This window comes from Scatophagus argus, chromosome 15, assembly GCF_020382885.2.
Source record: "Scatophagus argus isolate fScaArg1 chromosome 15, fScaArg1.pri, whole genome shotgun sequence".
NCBI lineage: Eukaryota > Metazoa > Chordata > Actinopteri > Scatophagidae > Scatophagus > Scatophagus argus.
The window spans coordinates 8,886,282-8,904,635 of record NC_058507.1 but is presented as its reverse complement, the minus strand read 5'-3'; the positions used below and the strand labels follow the sequence as shown (position 1 = coordinate 8,904,635).

Genomic DNA, 18,354 nt, shown 5'->3' with positions numbered 1-18,354 from the left:
CCAGTACTTAATCCACTGTGTGGCAAAACAGCGAGGTCAGAAGTGTTTGCATGCAGGTGACTCAGTATGGCACAGCTCTCTAATTTACAGGGGTTTAATTTCTGTCGAAATTCTGCGTTACTCTCCCCGAGGAAAAGGTTGTTACCGCCGACATCGTGTTCGCCTTGGTGGCTGGTGACACTCGGCACTATTGAACGTAATTAAAAACTAATCCGGTGCCCAGCACAGCAGAGCGTGTTAGCAGAACTGACTAATATGCCCACAGGGGAACCTCGCACTGTAGCAAAGTCTTCACCTGCAGCAGCTTCACATATAATGATAATTATGCTATCTGTACAATGGGTGGCAAGCCAAAAGTACAAGCTCTGTGAGGCATACTTTGCTTTAGTGTTTCAGTTACATGGAAATATTGTACTTTTTGCTCCACTATACAGCTACAGTTTCTGGTTACAGTGCAGGTTTCATTTTTCATCCTCTTCCTGTCAGTTACAATCAGATGTGGTGATTTTGAGTTTGAATTGTTTTAGATAAATTGAAGGATTGTGTTTCTTTACGGGTTGAGAGAATTCTCCAACCGTTTCAGATAAATAAACAGAAAATTTAAAATCACTCTTGGATTAGCAAAAAACAGTATAAGTAACAGTAAAACACTGACCAATACCATTTTACTGCACAATGACTTTCCTGATAATATTTATATACCTAAGTAAGGTTGTGAATACAGGAGTTTTACTTGTGGTGGAGTATTATTATCGTGTGGTATTAGTATATTTGCTCAAGTGAAAGATCTGGTTTTTATCGTTTTAAGCTGATGAAGTTATAAGCAAACATTTGCCTACTGGCGCATCCCGAAGACAAAGAACAACGTTTAACCTGCAAACTCACTATTTAGTCGCTAATGTCATCTGTCAGCTGGTTAGTCCCATACTATTACTTTGCGTGATAAGCTGGTTTTTAAAGCAGTGAGAGCTAAAGACACGGGTCTGCTGAAGTTTGTTCCCCCTTTGGAAAGCGTTTCTCGTCTCATCTGGTCTTCCTCCACTTATCTGAGTCCAGGTCGCGGGGGCAGCGGCCTCAGCAGGGAAGAGCAAACTGTCCTTCCACCAGTGTTTCTGTCCCATTAAAATTATGTTTCCAGCAGATGCCCCACCATGTCAACAGGGAAACATTTTACATGTCAAAGTCTGTAAAACACAAGTGTAATTAACAACATTAATGACGGTTGTGTTCCATTCACGTGAGCCACTTCAAGGGTCCTGGTAGATGCTATAGCTCATTGGAGACGCTTTCTGGGACAAGTAAAGGAACAGAGCCACTGTTACAGCTGCCTGTGCTTTACATTTTTTGTAGTGTGTCCACATACTTTTGGCCATATGTTGTCATTACACCACAGCTATAAACTGACACTGGAGGCAAAAATAAGTCGTCATGTAATAAAGTTAGGTAAAGATTACAGTTGCTTGTGGTTCTTTGCTGAGAGATACACAGTATTCTGTAGATGTATGGGATAGTCGTGGTGCACAGTGAAATTAAAAGAAGAGAACTGGACTGGAATTAAGAGAAACATAAAAAATAAAAGAAGCCCAGCTAAAAAGAGAGTAGAAATTGACCTGTGGGATTGATGGTGTTGCTACAGTCCTTAATGATACAATGTGGAATTCACTCGACGAGTTCTGGGTAGCCGCATGCAGCACAGTACAGTCCCACAGAGCATTTCTTGGTGGTGACAAACAGATCTAATTAGATTTGAGTTTAGTGTGATCTGGGTTGTGCCTCCCGGGTTGATCAGCTATACCTTCATCTCCTCTGTGGAAAGAGCAGGATATTAAGGCTAGGACACGCTGCACATATTAAACCGAAGCACAGATGCTGCAGTTTTGATGAGCAAAATGCGTTCTGTGAATGTAAACTAAACGTGTTTTAGCTTCAGTACTCCTTTCAAATCTGTCTTCACACTCTGCGCTCCAGGAGTCTGATGATGTTTCAATCTGGCGAGCTCAGAGTTGCCATAGGAGGTACTGGACTGTTTTGGTGTTTATGAAAACACTTTTGAAGACTACTTGGCCTTCAGGAGAGTGTTGACCGTTCAGCTCTACACCTGTAACCTGCCACTCAGCCTTAAATCTTCAGTTTCGTTACTTCAGAGTAAAAGCCTTTTTCATGTGATGTTTCCATAAGTCTTCTTCTGTAGAGGTGCAGTATATAAGAAGGGATTTATTGACAAATAAATCCATTGTGTGTTTTTTACTGGTGGCCCATAACATGGTTTACTGTAGCTATATTCTCCTTGTTGCCGCACCTCACTGTATTGCAGCAGACAATCTTTGCCTGTCACTAGCAATAAAAGACTTCACAGTTCATCTTGAGCTTGCAGTGAGACATTTAGACCACCTTCTCTTTTCAGCAAAAAAACTTCTCACATTCAGCTTCTTAGAAAAGAGATTCCTAATGTCCGCTCACTTAATTTAGCATTTCCTAAATAGCACTAAACACAAATTACAATTGGAGGTGATCGGCCATTAGTCATGCAAGTTTCTGGGCATTAACCAAAGTATTGGACAAATTAAAATTAGAACCCATTGATGGCTCTATGTGACATGTTAAGCGATAACCAAAGTTATTAGAGTTAATCCTGAGAGGAGCATGAATGTCAAAGCCAAATTTTATGCAAATCCATCCAATAATTGTTGCCACAATTCTCTTAAAATCACACATCTTAACCTCATGTTGGCACTAGAGTAATAGAAAAGGGTAACAAAAGTTGGACAGAATGTCTGTCCAAAATTACACTGTGATTCATCCAGTAGTTAATGAGAAATTTCAGGGGACTCACTAACCAACTTTGACATCCCCCTGAGCTAGCTAGCACTGGCATGAAAGCTTAACATCCCCTGATCTCTATATATTACATAAAAAGCGAATGAAAAATATTTAAATGATCCAAATGTACAGTTGCCAAATAATGAGGCAACTTCACATCCGCTGCTGTTTTCGGAGGCTTTGAGGAAAACGATGATTAGAAGATTAGCTTTTCCCCTTTTGTCTGCCTGTGCTACTGAGAGCGGCAATGTCCCAGCACTTGGATTGGGAAGTCATAATTCAGCCTTTGGAGTATGTAACTGTGTCACAAGTAGTACTGCCAGTAAATTAACTCAGCCTGTGCTGTCAACACTAACTGGTGGTCCTGCTAAGAAAGGCTTTGTGACTTTGTCCCAGAGAGTTGCGCTCATGCTGTGTTCTGCTGTCAGAAGCCATTCTTTCTCATTGGCTCTCTGTCTCCATCTCTTACACTGAGTACATACGCAAAGAGGAAGTGTATCACAAATGCATGCAGACAAGCTTGCCCATGAATCAGAGCAGATTAGATTTGTTCGTCGCGCGCGCACACACACGCTCTCGACTTCACCCTGTGTAAACTTTCCTCTGCTACACTCTGTGTCATTCCTGTTGTCATTCTAATTTCATCTGAGGAACCCTGCCAAGGCTATAATGAACTCAAGTCATGAGGCAGGGCCCATGCTGAGTGGTTGGTGAGTCGTTTTGTGTGTGTGTTCGTGTGCAGCGGAGTAAATGAGAGGGAAGGTAAATGGAGGAAAAGCTGGTGTTAAGGAGAAGAGGCTGGCCGGGTTTACGCATGTTGTTTGTGTGCTTTGTGTGTTTCTGTGTGCGGCGTACAGCACTGTGCCGGTTTTAAATTAACCAGTGCAGTGGGGTGTATCATCTAAGCTGCTGTAATGTGTCGACTCCTTTATTCAATTTGAGCAGTAATCTTGGAGCTCCCCACTGGCCTGCCTTCATCAGCCCCCTGCCACAAAGCTAGCTTAACTTAGCCAGAGAGACACAGAGGCAGAGAAATGCCAACGAGATGAGCCACTTTTCTGGATCAAGATTATACTTAAACAAATGTAGCCCGGCTAAATCTCCTCATTATGTGGGTATTATGGCCGAAATGGATCTTGTTGGCAGAGGCGTTGTGAAAGGGTTGGCTCTGGTTGTTCTAAGGAATTAGAAAGGTAAAGATTTATGAAGTAATCCTTTGGGTACATGAATCTGAGGTAAAGAGATGCTTGACCTCCCCCCTCCATTAGCCAGCTGATGTGCCCTTGAGCAAGGCACTTACCCCCCCAATATGCTCCCCGGGGGCTTGATGCTGCCCACTGCTCCTGTGTGTGTTTCACTGCTTTTAATTTGCCGGGTGAGTTCAACTAAGGATGGGTCAAATGCAGAAGACGAATTCAGTGTGTGTGTGTAAAAATATATATACTGTCAATAAAGCTGATTCTTCTTCTTCTAGACTTGATGTTTGCCCTTTTCGCATAGTGAACTTCAGCACCATGGACAGCAGCGTGTCCTCAGCCAAACTGTTTTCCTTTGAGACTTTACTGTCCACACCTTTTCGAGAGGTCAGTGATCGGCTGTCTTTTAGAGACACAGACCTGCGTGTGGTCACTCTTATTATGATTTCAACAGGCAGAACTTGTTAATAAATCAGTTATCCATACCTTATAGTCCAGTCTACCAGGAATCAACTTTCTGGTTTGCGAGGTAGGCATAAACTAATTTTTACAAATGAATTTCTTGCTTTCTAAGCCCCTAAATATCTTCAGTCTTAATAAAATATTTAAAAACTTAACTCCTCAGCAATACATAAAGTCATTATGAACACGCCTCGACTTTTATCAGCAAAAGTTACCAAGTCAGTAATAATTCAGTGATTAAAGGGCGTTTACAGTAATTCAAGCTGTTAATGTAAATGTCTGATTAATTACAAACCTATAAGGCAAAGTGTCCTCCACTGCAGGGGGATAAACATGAATGAGAGATATTTTCAAACCTGGCAACCCAAACGTTTCTTCTAAAATGGCTGAGACAGACCACTAACATTGATTTATGCTGGGCAGCTTCAGGTGAGAATCTGTTCTGTGTTTCACCGGTGAAACCTCCCTGAAAACTAAAAAGTATGTATTACTGTTTATTTATTACTTTAACTTATCTTTTTCCCACTACTAGATTTATTTGAATATGCTGTTCACTCGGGGGCGGTCGAGCTATTTCAATAACGCCTGAAATTTATCAGGCAGGTACTGGTTTCATCATGACATTTCTATCTTTTTCTGTCATTCAAGTGGCTCGCTGCAGTCAAAAATCTTTTCACTTCATAGAGACGCTCAGGGCTGCAGTTTTCCTCCAACAAGACACCGTCAACCTCCACCTTTCAGTGTACTATTGCACCAGTTTTTACGCTTCCATCTCAGGATGGCGACGACCCCCTTCCCTCCCACTCTCCCGGTAAAGTGATATCACACGATTCACACCTGATACCGTCGCACGCCCCTACTGCTCTTCCCACCCCGCCCCACCGGGACCGGCGGCAGCTGGTGCCAAACCGCCCCCGGGGGGGAGCCGCACGCTGAGGACGCGGCCATGCGGAGCGATGACACTCAGCAGCCGGACTGCCGCCTCGTCTCATCCGTCTCCAGCGCTTCACAGAGGAGGAGGAGGAGGAGGAGGAGGAGGATGCCATGAGATTTCCCACAGGCCCTTGCTGGCAGCTGGCTGTGAGTGAACCTGGGGGAAAAGGGGATAACCGACGGCGGATAATGACGTGATGGTTCCGGTTGTAGAGCGAGCACAGTGGGGCTCAGGGCGCCTTTAATGACCGGCGCTGGGGAGAAAATCACCGGACTTTATTGCGTGTGGAGCCGCGTACGATCCTGGACCGACCGCAGTTATATAAAATTAGGGTCTCTCAAACAGGTTGCTGAGATTTCCTTCAGCCGGAGAGGTAAGACATGTTGGCTTTACTACCGTCCGTGCGCCACTTAACGCCTCTGCGCATCAACATATCTGCTTAACTGAGTGAAAATGAGGCTAATCAGTGATGTAACAGCCGCTAAATTGACCTCCAGACGCCAGTTCAATTAAAATATTGGCTATGTGCATGTCAGAAAAGTATTAATTCCCGTTTTTACCCTGCCAAGTGGTCGTTTACACTGTAGTTTGACTTGCAGTGATGTGCATCCGGAATCAATAACATAATCTGGACGGTAAAGTGAGAAAATCGATTTAAGAGAGGGTTATCTTTCATTTTATTTATTTTATCTTCCATTTATTTCATTTATGAGAATTCAATATAGTGAATGGCTGTTTGCTTTATACTTAAACAGAAATGCAGTTTGTGCACCGTAAAATCTTTACTTTGTCTTGCATGGTTATGGACAGTTTTAAACAGATTTAATGCAGCATAGTTTCTTTCTTTCTTTCTTTCTTTCTTTCTGTGTTGTGGAATTAATTTCATCCAGGCTACAAAAATAGATGCATTAAACTGCAATCAAGCCAATTTGTTGCATGTTACAACCTGTACACCGACTCAAAGTGAGAAGACTAAGGAGGTGGATAAACGGTGAATGATGAGGCAGTGGTTAATAAATGAATTTATGATGTGAGTGAAGACTAATCAGTCTGACAAACAAACAGGCTCATTTACTGGAGCTGCAGTGCTGACCACGTCACCGCCAGGGCCCGAGGCATCTCCTTGTCATCACGGTTACAACTGATGTCATGTCTTTTCTCTTTTTGCTTTCCCAGGGGGCTTTGCAGCGCAGTTGAGGATGCGGTCCCCCAGATGGTGACTTCTTCTACAGGTACGACGTGTGTGCATGCTTATTTGCATGGCAGACCGGTACAGGACAAAGGGTAGGCACCTGTACAGTTTTGCCACAAGGTTGTTCGTGTTGCGTCTCTGATCTGTGCACCTCATGGATCTCGCTCTGGGCTAAGTGCGTAACTGAGCATGTTCTCCTGTGTTTCAGCTCTTCATCTGGGATCTTGCCACAGCTCATTTGGGTTTCAGTGTTTTCCCCAGTGGGTTTTTTTTTGGGGGGGGGGCAATCATCTGCACAGAGTTTAAGCCATGTGCAGTGCATACAAGGAGTTTATTCAACCAAAAAATGATCCAAAATAAATCACAGTGAGGTAATTTGGTAGACACTTGGTAGCCCCTCCAAACACAAAAGGAGACCCTGAGTGAGTGTATGCGTTGTCATTCACATGGAAAAAATGAATGACTAGTCCCGTTTAGACTATTTGAAAATGAAATCATGCGCTTTTCCTTCCCCCTCTTCTTTCTATCCCCCCCCCCCCCCCCCCCCCCCCCACACACACACACACACACACACACACTCTGTGCTGTGTTTGTTCCCTCCAGTGGTGGGTGTCTCTGTCCTAGATGTGGATGTGCTGCTCTCCTCACACGCTGAGATGAGTGCTTTCAGAGGCGAACGAGGCAGAAAAGTCCCAATTTTACTACCTGGCTAAATTGCCCTGTGATGGAAAAATATTGTTAAAGGAATGATACTTGAATAATTGAAGCCCTGGGGCTTTAAAATTGCAAGGCCTTGCTGTGATTTCCAGTGCAAAGTTAGAGGCCACCTCAACGAAATATTCATATCATTATTTAAGAATGGATATATCAAGGAGCCACTCAGGTGCTGCCAGCCTCTCACTCCAGCTCTCTTTCTCCCTCACTCTCTGTTTAAGGGCTCCTTTTCTTCTGTTGTGAAATCGTTCCCTCAGCTTCTCCTTTTCTTCCCTTTGAAATGAATTAAAACTCATCTACTTCTCTAGCAAATTTCCTCTTAAATGAGACCTTAAAATTAAACACAAATGAGCATCATTTACATTTCACTGCCTCACAAGATAATGAGCTGTAAAAAATACTGTAAAAAAAAAAAGAAAGAAAAAGTAAAATGACAAGGGTGCTAAGCCAAAGTGATTTCCAGGAGACATTTAGAAGAATGCAAATGGAAATATGAACCTGCAACAATATGTTGATTACTTAGCTGGTTACTCAGCTGGTTAACAGGAAATTAGTTTAAGACATTCATCAAGCAAAAATTTCCCCACTGCAGGACCAATAAAGGCTTATCTTAAATGTCAAACATTTGCTTATTTTAGGTTCTCAAAATATGAGATTTTGCTGGCTTTCACTGTGTCATGTCATTGTTAATTGTTTTTTAATCTGTCATCAGACAAACTTACAAATTGTAAGACGTCACCTTAGGTTGAGAAAACGCATGATGTGCGTTTTTCACTATTTTCTGACATTTTTGAGAGACGGCTCAACATAAAGACTCAAAAGAGCCAGTGGGCTTCATCCAAAGAAAATCTGAGGTTTATGTGTTCTTTCTTAGCCAGGCTCAGTGAGACACTTCCTGCAGTCTCAGCTGATTGTAAGACCCCAGCAGGTCACTACTCCTGGCCAAGAAGGACTTAATCACACTTGAAACCACAATGTGTCGTTTTTGCACTTGGGTTACAGCTAAACAAAAAGAACGAGGTATAAACAGAGCTTGGCAGCTTATTCCCCTTGTTTCCAGTTTTCATGCTAAGCTAAGCTAATGAACTGCTGGCTCCAGCTTCATACTGAAGATATAAAACTGGTAGCAATCTTCTCCTTTAGCTCCCAGTGAGAAAGAATATAAGCATGTTTCCCCATAACGTCAAACTATTCCTTGAACTTGCGGATGAAGTTTGGTTTCCCAATTAAATTTCCCTTTCAGAGTTTTCGCTGCTTTTCGTGCTTCACTCAGCGCTCGCATGGGAGAAGAAGCTCTTAATTTCAAAACACAAATCATCACCACATCATCCCACGTGGAGCTTGCGAGGGATGCAGTATTTTTACCTCTCCAACTTTCATTTATGGATAGAGTGTGTGTGTGTGTGTGTGCGGTTCGTGTGTTTGCACTTGTGTGTTTCTGTGGGTTGGCATGTGGATGACTGCGAGGATCACTTCATTTCCCACAGAGACAACGAATTAAAATATGACACCTCTCTCAGCTGCCTCTCATCTCCCCCTTTTCACTGTGTCAAGAGACGACAAAACTGCTAAATATAGTTCTGCAAGTGGAGGGTGAAACCTTTCCACCTCTCTCAACATTTCTAACATGTCGAAACTCGATGGTGATGAACAAAGGTACAATCATCTCACCAATCAATGGGGTGGGGGGGCACATTTCTGGATCTGAACGCTATGTTTGGGTGATAAAATTAGCATCACAAACTAATGTGCAGTCCAGTGTTCAGTCTTTCTCTGTGTTCAAAATTGTTAACATCCATCCATTTTCGATACCGCTTATCCGTCAGGGTCGCGGGAGGAGCTGGAGCCAATCCCAGCTGACTACGGGCGAGAGGCGGGGTACACGCTGGACTGGTCGCCAGTCAATCACATGGCCGACACACAAAGACAAACAACCACACACTCTCACACCTAGGGGCAATATAGAGTAGCCAGTTAACCTAATGTGCATGTTTTTGGTATTGTGGGAGGAAGCCGGAGTACCCGGAGAAAACCCACGCAGGCACAGGGAGAACATGCAAACTCCACATAGAAGGGCCCAGACCAGAATTTGAAGCTGGAACTCTTTTGCAACAGTGCTAACCACTGCACCACCAAGTTGTTAACATGTGAAACAAAACCCTCAGTCACTCTTTGCTAATTGAGTCGCATGCGTTTGCATTTTTGCTGAAACACCACTACTGAAATGATGAATTAAAATGTTTGCCGGTTAATTTCCTGTTAACGCACAAATGAAGTAATCGACCAGTCGTGTGACACTGCGATGCCCTTTAGCTCCCTTTGCTCCAACTGCAAAAAAAAAAGAAAAAAAGGGAATTAACCTGTGTTAGCATCCACTACTACCGTTAGAGGTTAAGCACTTCATGACTATAAACGACTGGCGGCTTTAATTCTCCAGGTGTCATTAAACCAATGCAGAGGAAGACGGCACAGTGAGATGATGGAATTTAAAAAGAACCAGCAAAACCTCAAATACTGCACAGACGTTTGTTTGCTTCATGTATGAATTTGAGGGATGTTACATGCTCCTCATCTCTCCTTTAGTTTTCAAGCTTCCACCCTGCTGCTCAAATTGAAAATGTACATAAACACGTGAATGGAAACACACCTGCTGTCGATACAGATTAGCAGTGAACGAGCAATAAAATCACTTTTAGTCATGGAAGACTGGAGACAAACTCACTCCTCTCACTGAGCCTGTCTCTCTCTCTTCGTCTCTCTCTCTCTCACACACACACACACACACGCACACACACACACACACACACAAAACAGCAAGACACTTGGCATTGCTGCTGTTCTCCAGTCAGAATCCCTGCAAATCTCAGGGATACAATTTTCTCTTGTACAGCAAAGTACTGGATCATTTACTTTACATTGACAGACACATCTAACAGGAGTCTGCTGGTCACCTGGGAGTCGCACGCTTAATTACTTAAAGCAGGTTTTGTGTTGTGGCAATCACATGCCTCTCGTCTCCTCTGAGACTGTCTCCTCGTCCTCTATCCCCGTCCCTTGTCCCAGTCAGCAACTGACGGGATTTCTGGCAGATCCTCTCAGTGCACTGAGTTGTTTGGTGATCTAAGGGTTGTTCCGTGTGTGTTTGCGTGTGTTTCCCAGCTGAATAAGACAGCTCTGAACCCGCTGAGAGTCATGAACTGCGTTGGTTAAGGTAGTCTGACAGCCTTAGAGATGAGTCTCCCAACCTCTGTCACTTGGCGTCTTTGTCTCTCCAGTCTGTTGGAAACTCTCCAATCTGAGGCATTACCTCAACGCTCCCTTTCTAGCATAATTTGGATGCATGTTAGTCAAAATCACTTATTTTTGGTGCTGGAGAGACTCCATTGCTTTGTCTGTGTTAATATACATCAGAGAAGGCTGTAACTCCTGCATAAATGTACCATAGTGGCTTCAGCAGTATAGCACAAGTCTTGTCATGCCATAAAAGCCAAGGGGGATGAAAAAGCAGGGAGAGGGAGTGATGTACAGTGTAGTGAAAGAGGAGGAAATGGCTAAAGGAGTGAATGAGAGGCAAAAAGGAGGACGGAGGTGAAGTAAAATACTGAGCTAGAAAGGGAGGAGATGGAGAAATGGGGAGCAAGAGAGAGAGAGACTTCACATCGCTTTTAACGACATTATCGTGGCCCGTGGTGTATATAATTTAGTACGATGACGCAATGGAAGATACTGCATCGAATGAGCTGTGTGGGAGGGAGACTCGCATGCTCATTTAACACACACACATTTCTCTCTGTGACTGGGTCAGATGTTCATGTGCTTTCAGTGTTAAACGTTCATGTTTATGATGCTAATCCGATACTGTCGCAATTTTTAAGGGGTACGCGACGTAAACTTTGCAGGAAATAAACCTCTGGCTGGAACTTGTCACACCGCGGCGAGGTATTGTCTTGTTTTGGGTTTATGTCTCGTCATTTCCTGTTTTATTTTGAAAAGTTACTCTCCTCTCGTTTCAGGTCACTTGCCCTCCTTCATGTGTCTTCAGTCTGATTGTCTCCCCGATTACCTGATTGTATCCACCTGTTCCCCATTACCTCCAAGTGTTCAGATAGTCTGCGTTTGCCTTGTCTTGTGCCAGTGTGTTTTGTCCTTGTGCGATCACTCCAGCCTTTCCTCAGCCACAGCCTTGTCTTTGCCATGTTTTCTGTTCCTGTTTTGTCCTCTAACAGAGTGAATTTTTGTTGTGACTTTTATAGTGTAGGTTAGTTTAGTTTAGGATATATTGATAGATTGGAGTGATTTTGGTTTCCTTTTAAGATTATATATTTTCTCAGTTAGGTATTCCTCATCTGAGAGTGATTTTTCGTTCTTTATTGTTTTAGGCTGACCTGTATAGTTCTTGCCTTAGTTCTTTTTTTTTATCTCCTTTGAGATATATGAGGTTTCATAGCGGAGTGTCACTTACTAGAGCAGACACTCTTTAGGAGTAATTTTTGTAGCTTTTATGTTATTCTCACTCTGTCCTGGGGAAGTCATTAATAAAGTCTGCGCTTATCCTGACCTGCTCCGTGTCTGAGTCTGAACCTGACAGAACTGACAGGAGGCAGGGGGGAGAACATGTGGCTCCACACTCAGGCAGAAGACCAAACCAGCCAACCCTAAACCTCCGTTTGTTTTAACTGTCTGGCTGAGATCTGACAGTTGAGACAATGCAACAAGTGCCAGAACATTTACACCATTACATTAGGAAATAAGGCTGAAATCCTCTGCAAATTACAGCCCTGGGTGACTCATAGCTTTTAGAAAATTACGTTAATATACCAGTAATGAGAAAGACTCTTGACATTTTTTCATCAGTTTAATTGGGATAATTAAATGTTGTTCCTCCACTGAGAAATGTCTGGGTGTTTTAGTTAATCAACTTGAACAGTAGATAAACAAAGTCGCCTGGTGTTGCAATTACTCTAAGAGCAGTGCTTAAAATGAGTAACTCCACCATATAAATTAGTCTAAATTAATGTCAAAATCATACTTTATATATAGTGATATAAAAGGCCATTCGTTCCCAGTGTGTTAATATTTACGTTGTGCGTTTTGCGTTTTAATGTGACTGTCAGTAGAAAGAAATCAAAACATCTGCACACGTATTTCATCTCTCCTGTACGTGCTTTATTTATTGCTTTCCATCAGATAGATCTGTAATAAGGTCTGTTGGAGATAATTATATGTTCAGACTCTTGATGTCTTTTCATTGCTACACCGCTTTTGCCCCTGTGCGACTCTGCCAATCAGAGCTATTTGTTTAAGATTGTTTAGAATCAGAATCAGAATCAGAATTCCTTTATTTATCCCTGGAGGGAAATTCTTGATTGACCCATGATTCATAGCAAACACTAGAAGAATATAGAAATCCCCACACTTGAGTGTAGTTTGGCAGTGTTTCTGTGTGTATCTATATATTTACCCCACGTCTGTCTGATATTTTATGCATTCTCACCTGTTCTCTTAAAGCCTTAAGTTCCATGTGAGTTCTGACTGCTCTAATGAATGCAGTGTCACTGTGTTCTTGATGGTTGTGTTTGAGGTCTCACCGTCCAGGAAATAATATGATGGTAATAATCTTTGCAGCTTTGAAAAATGCTTTTGAATTAGTCACAGTGACAGGAGATGCGCCAACGAATCAGATTAAGTGTGCTGAAATTTGTGCTGCACATATGCATGCAACACACTGGCCATATGGTAAGTGTGCACATTACAGGCTCTGCTGCATTCAGTATGCTGATCCACATGCATCCTGAGTGTTTGTTTGCCATGCTCGCTGGTCCTAATGGAATTTTCACTCACATTTTTCAGATGCTGCTTTTAAGATCATGTCCAGTGATGTCATTTGTGCATATATTTGTCTATGGTATTGTGAAATCAGATTCCGTAAGAAACACTGGGTGTGAGATACACGTTTGGGCTGAAACAACAGCTTGATTAATCTTACATTTTTCATCACCAGATTATAGTTTCAAGTGATTCCTTGTGTAAAAATCCCACAGCCACAAGCTGACTCCAGCCTCTCAAATATGATCAGCCTCTCATGCTGTTATAAATTGAATACTCCTTTGGCTTTTCTACTGCATATATGATCTGTGTGCATCCTGAGTGTACAACTGTTTTATCAAACTAAATCTGCAGCATCATCATCACACGTGATCACTTAAGGCTCGGGTAACTTCTGTCACTAGTTTTGACCTTTTATTGGCAAAGAATCACCTGATTAATTGAAAAAACTGCTCAATCCATAATGACACCCATCATGAGCTGCAGTCCTGTTTTTCTTCATTTTCCTGCAGGAGTTCCAGTGAGAGGAGGACTTGAGAGTAACACTCCACAGGCCTGTCATGGTTTCCTACCTTTTCACACTCCTCCATCTCTGCATCTCCCACTGTCTTCTAATGTAAGTGCCCATCGCTTCTGTTAGAGCTCAGAGGCTCCTGTTTCATCAAGGGGTGAAATTATATTTCCCCCAGCTCATAACAACAGAAAACAGCAAGTTGTTAGCCACAAGATGATGGAGAGGTGGCGAATTAAAGAAACATGTAAATATTTTGGGAAACTTGTGTATTAGTTGTCTTCTGAGTGTGGCAACCTCGCTGTGACACAAAGATTGCTGAACTGTACTAATTTCTGAACAGCCTGCTTGATCATTTGTGAACGGTTTAAACAGACAACATAATGTAACGAGATAAGTAGTAGTAGCACACTAATGAAGAAAAACTTGTATTATTCCAGCTTGGTTAGCCTCACTGTTAGCCTTGTAGTCACATCATTTGATGGCTGTAATTGGCTACCTTTGGGGCGGCACTGTGGTGCGGTGGTTAGCATTGCTGCCTCACAGCGAGAAGGTTCTTTAAAACAGCAAAGTCACACCTTAACACAAAATATCATATCAAGGCATTTATAGACTAGAAGCTTCTGTGTTCCTCCAGGTTAAATGTTTTTGTTTTTTTAGTTTTTTTTTTTTCAAATGTTTGTAATGTTTTGTAGTTGGCAGACTTTGAGTGGAACGATGTGAACAGCTGGTTCTCGTTTAGCGGGAAGGATGTTTCTCTTTTAGAAAGCCTTCTAGCTCTGCACTGTGCATAGAATTTATTACATTAGTTTTAATATTGGGTTATTGTTAATGGTGGGTGTTATTTATGTGGAAAGACCACTATGGAGTGTCAGCGCTTGACATACCATAGCTCTCAGACCCTCCTGCTGTCTTTGACTCGGACAACTCAGACCCTGATGTGGTCAGGTTTTCTTTTACACTATCTGAACACTATGACATAAATGTGGCTTCAGCTCATAAGCACAAGAGGGGTACTGATCTGATGAGAGGCGTTCATCCCTCCTGTAGAGTTTTAGAGACTTGTATAATCTCTGTTCTGTAGGTCTGTGGTATTTTTCCTTTGAATTATCCTTCATCGGTATCTGTGAGGCCTGAAAGTAGCCCAGCTGTCTTATAACAGCTGCACGATAAGTTACAACATGTTTCATCAGTTGAGGTTACATCATGATGTTACATGGATTTACTAATTCATCCCGCTTTGGTTATCTTTGCAGGCATTATAGAAACCTTTGTTGGACGTGAGTATGCTGAATAGTTTGCAGTAAATTTAAGTTTGATGTCAAGCACTGCTGAAACCGAGATGTCTAATAGGCTCATTCTCTTTCTTTCATCCCTCATATTCTCTGTCCTCAATCCTCCGTCTCTCTCTTGCTTTCATCTCTGTCTTTCTCCCTCCAAAGGGTTTAATGGAGAGCTGGTCGAATGTCAGCGGGAACTATTGTTATATCCGGAGGAATTCTCGCCGGGGTGATACTGCTGTGCATCGTAGCAGTGCTCTGTTACTGTAGACTCCAGGTATCATTGCGTCACTGTGTGTGTGTGTGTGTGTATTCCTGTAGTTGTGGGGACGAAAATCTGTTTGCACAAACACATTGTAGGGACCCGCCTTACTTATTCGGACAAAACTCAAGTCCCCACAATGGGAACTTGAGTGGGAAATCATTAAATATTAAGTTGGATTAAGGTAAGGGTTAGGATTAGACAAGTGATGGAACGACTGTGTGTGTGTGTAAGACTTTATCTAGACCAACTTCAAAGCATGCATGGAGAAGGAAATTAGTGTTAAAGGGTGGTAATTATATTTTCTAATTTATCAATTACTACATGAAACTGAAGTGAAAATAAGATTGTTAAAACTGAACTTATCCTCATCTAATTATTTATGTTCAGTATGGATATAATAGTTTTCAAATATTATTTCATGATAGGAACCATCATAAGTACATTTATTTTCATTTGTTTCAGTTTTGCTTCTCTTTGTGTTTTAGCTAATGAAATCTGAGGTTCCTTTGAGTCTGAGTTGCCCCCAAAGCCCATTGCTCCGAAAGCCTGTTGTTCTGAACATAAACATACTACTGTCACCAAATTAAATCGGTAACTTAAATGACGTGAACAAACCAGGATCTTTTCCTAAAATTAGCTAAGTGGTTGTGGTGCCTAAACCTAAACAAAATGGGTGTTGATTATTGTTGCTATGATGACAAAGGTCGCCTGACTTTGTTCTTTCCTACATGTCTGTAGAGTCTGCATTTTTGAAACAACGGGCCTTTGGAGCAGTTTGTTTTAGGGGACAACAGGCCGTCATACAAATGTGCTTTTGGTCCAGCTGGACATTTTTAGGACTGTTGGGGTCTCGTAATAATGGGCCATAGAAGCAATAGGTGGCTCCCTCTTGAAGCAGGAGAAAACAGTGCAGCCTGGCTCTCTCCAAAGTTTAAAACAATCTGCCTACCAGCTCGCTAATTAACCAGTTTTATTTTGTTTGTCTAAACGCTACATAAACAGAAATGTAAAAAGACAGTTTGTGGGTTTAGGTGAAGTGTGACTATTTGTACTCCTCTGGAGCCTTTTAGTCGTTTGCTTGGCAACCTCACTGTGATGATAAGACTTGGATGTCCCTGTGCTGTTATAGAAAAATAGATTGTTGTTTTAACTGTGGAGAGAGCCAGGCTAGCTTTTCCTCTCTGCTTCCAGTCCGTATGCCAAGCAAGGCCAATTGCTCTGCACTTAACACGTACACATGAGAGTGGTATCCGGTCTCTCATGTAACTCCTGACGAGAAAGCAAATGAGCTTAGTTCCCACAATCTCAAAGTTCTCCTTTAATAGCCTTGATTTCCACATTGCAGTAGCCTTTGTTTTACAATACAGTAAGTACTCAATCCCAGCACCTCCTTCTTACTTCTCTTGCTCTCTCCCACTCTCTTCTTTGTCTGCCCTCTGCAGTATTACTGCTGTAAGAAGAATGATTCTGAGGTGGATATGGGCTCTGTGGTGGGAGCGGATCCTCTCTCTCACTTTCCCTGCAACGCCTGCAACGCCCTCGCCATGGACGGCACAGCCATCAACCCCGTCTCTCTGGATCAGCTGGACTCGGGTTCTCACCACAACCACTGCCCCACCTGTTCCCCGTACTCCCACCGCTCTGGACTCACAGACAACATGCGTAACGGAGGGGAGCGGCTGGGCTTCCACACCTACTACGAGAACCCGTCTGTCTCCCTTCCGCTGTCTGCCAACCCACAGGGCTCTTCGCCTCTGAGTTACTACAGTCCCACGGACATGTTCCCTCCCCCACCACGCCCCTACAGCACCCAGGTCTGACCTCTGCTGCACCATACAGACACCCACACGTGTAGGAAGCCATTCTGACATACTCACACATGCCTGACATTAGCACATCTGGCACAGGCCCTTTTGTTTAGGACTAAATTCAAGTGTTGGATTAGAATACAGCACAGTTAGACACACACACACACGCACACTCTCTCTCTCTCTCACTTCTGCTACAGCTTCCAGACTCAGCCATCCATGGGAGTGACCCATAAACTGAACCCACTGGCACAACCTCTGTGTGGGCAGCAAATCCTTGAACCAAACCCATGGGGAGCTGCATGCAGCAGCATAAAACAGTGTTTTATCAGCGAATGGTGCAGAACTATAGTGCAACCTCATGTGATTCACATGTGCTACTAAAATCTGTCTTTGGTAATTGGATCTCAGGTGTGATCCAGTTTAAATTTAGGTGTGAACGCACCTGGACTGATGCAGTCATTCAAGCCACATCTGACGCTGGTCAGGGACACGTAAACATGTGTTATGCAGTATGAACACGAACGGGTCAGACAGCCAAGTTGATTTTTTTTGTGTAGGTGCTAGCAATGCAAATTTTAAGCAATGCTCATTATCCATGTTAATGACTGACGACCGATTAATCATTTAAAGCTTCTGGAAAAATAAACTACTTTAAATGATTAGTCCACAATCCAAATAAATTAGAGTGAATCAAAATAAGACGAAATAACTCACTTACTTAATAATTTCCTTGGAAGTTTTCTGGATGTAACCATTTAATTAAGCACTAATCGTAGAAAAAATAGGAATATCTGGCTTGAACCAAAATAGATATTTAGTATTTATTGATTTATTATTGGTAACTTTATTTGCCAAACACAGTTTCTTAAGTTGTATGCTACAGATTTTTTGCATGTTCAGCTGATCTGTTAGCAATGACTAAAAACTGTGTGTGTGTGACGCTAGCAATTTATTACAATTAATTAATTAGGAGAGTAGTTGAACAAAGTCTCAGTTGTCTTATAATCAGCACCAAATTACATAGATCGTTCGTGGAAACTTTGTGTTTCAAGTTTTAGGAAAAGTATCTGTGAATTATGGACCCATAAATGGCAACAAATTTTCTACTTCTGCTCCACCTGCTGCTATTTACAAATTAGATTAGATATGCAGGACACAGATTTTCAGGATATTCAGCCTCTGTCGAAACACTGAAGTCTACAAATGTCTCTATGAAGAAAAAATACAGACTAGGCTGACATATAAATCGTTGATTAATTATTGATGGTTCTAATGTGACAAACTTCCCAAGCACTGATAGTTACGTTGATTTGTCTTTGTAAAATAATCTCATATAAAATTAA

At 42.3% G+C, this 18,354-nt stretch overlaps 1 protein-coding gene across 2 annotated transcripts; it reads left to right on the top strand.

The window, feature by feature from the left end:
- The first annotated feature begins 5,090 nt into the window (after nucleotides 1-5,090).
- LOC124072081 (protein FAM163A-like) lies at nucleotides 5,091-17,896 on the top strand. Of its 2 annotated transcripts, none has more exons than XM_046413240.1 (6): nucleotides 5,091-5,558; nucleotides 6,589-6,644; nucleotides 13,657-13,760; nucleotides 14,912-14,935; nucleotides 15,098-15,212; nucleotides 16,643-17,896. In XM_046413240.1, exons 5-6 carry the CDS (start codon nucleotides 15,120-15,122, stop codon nucleotides 17,018-17,020), a joined length of 471 nt encoding a protein of 156 aa, XP_046269196.1. In that variant the 5' UTR covers nucleotides 5,091-5,558; nucleotides 6,589-6,644; nucleotides 13,657-13,760; nucleotides 14,912-14,935; nucleotides 15,098-15,119; the 3' UTR covers nucleotides 17,021-17,896. The 2 variants fall into 2 exon arrangements, with proteins under 2 accessions (XP_046269196.1, XP_046269194.1); XM_046413238.1 differs by having other exon boundaries at nucleotides 5,091-5,785.
- The last annotated feature ends 458 nt before the right edge of the window (nucleotides 17,897-18,354 follow it).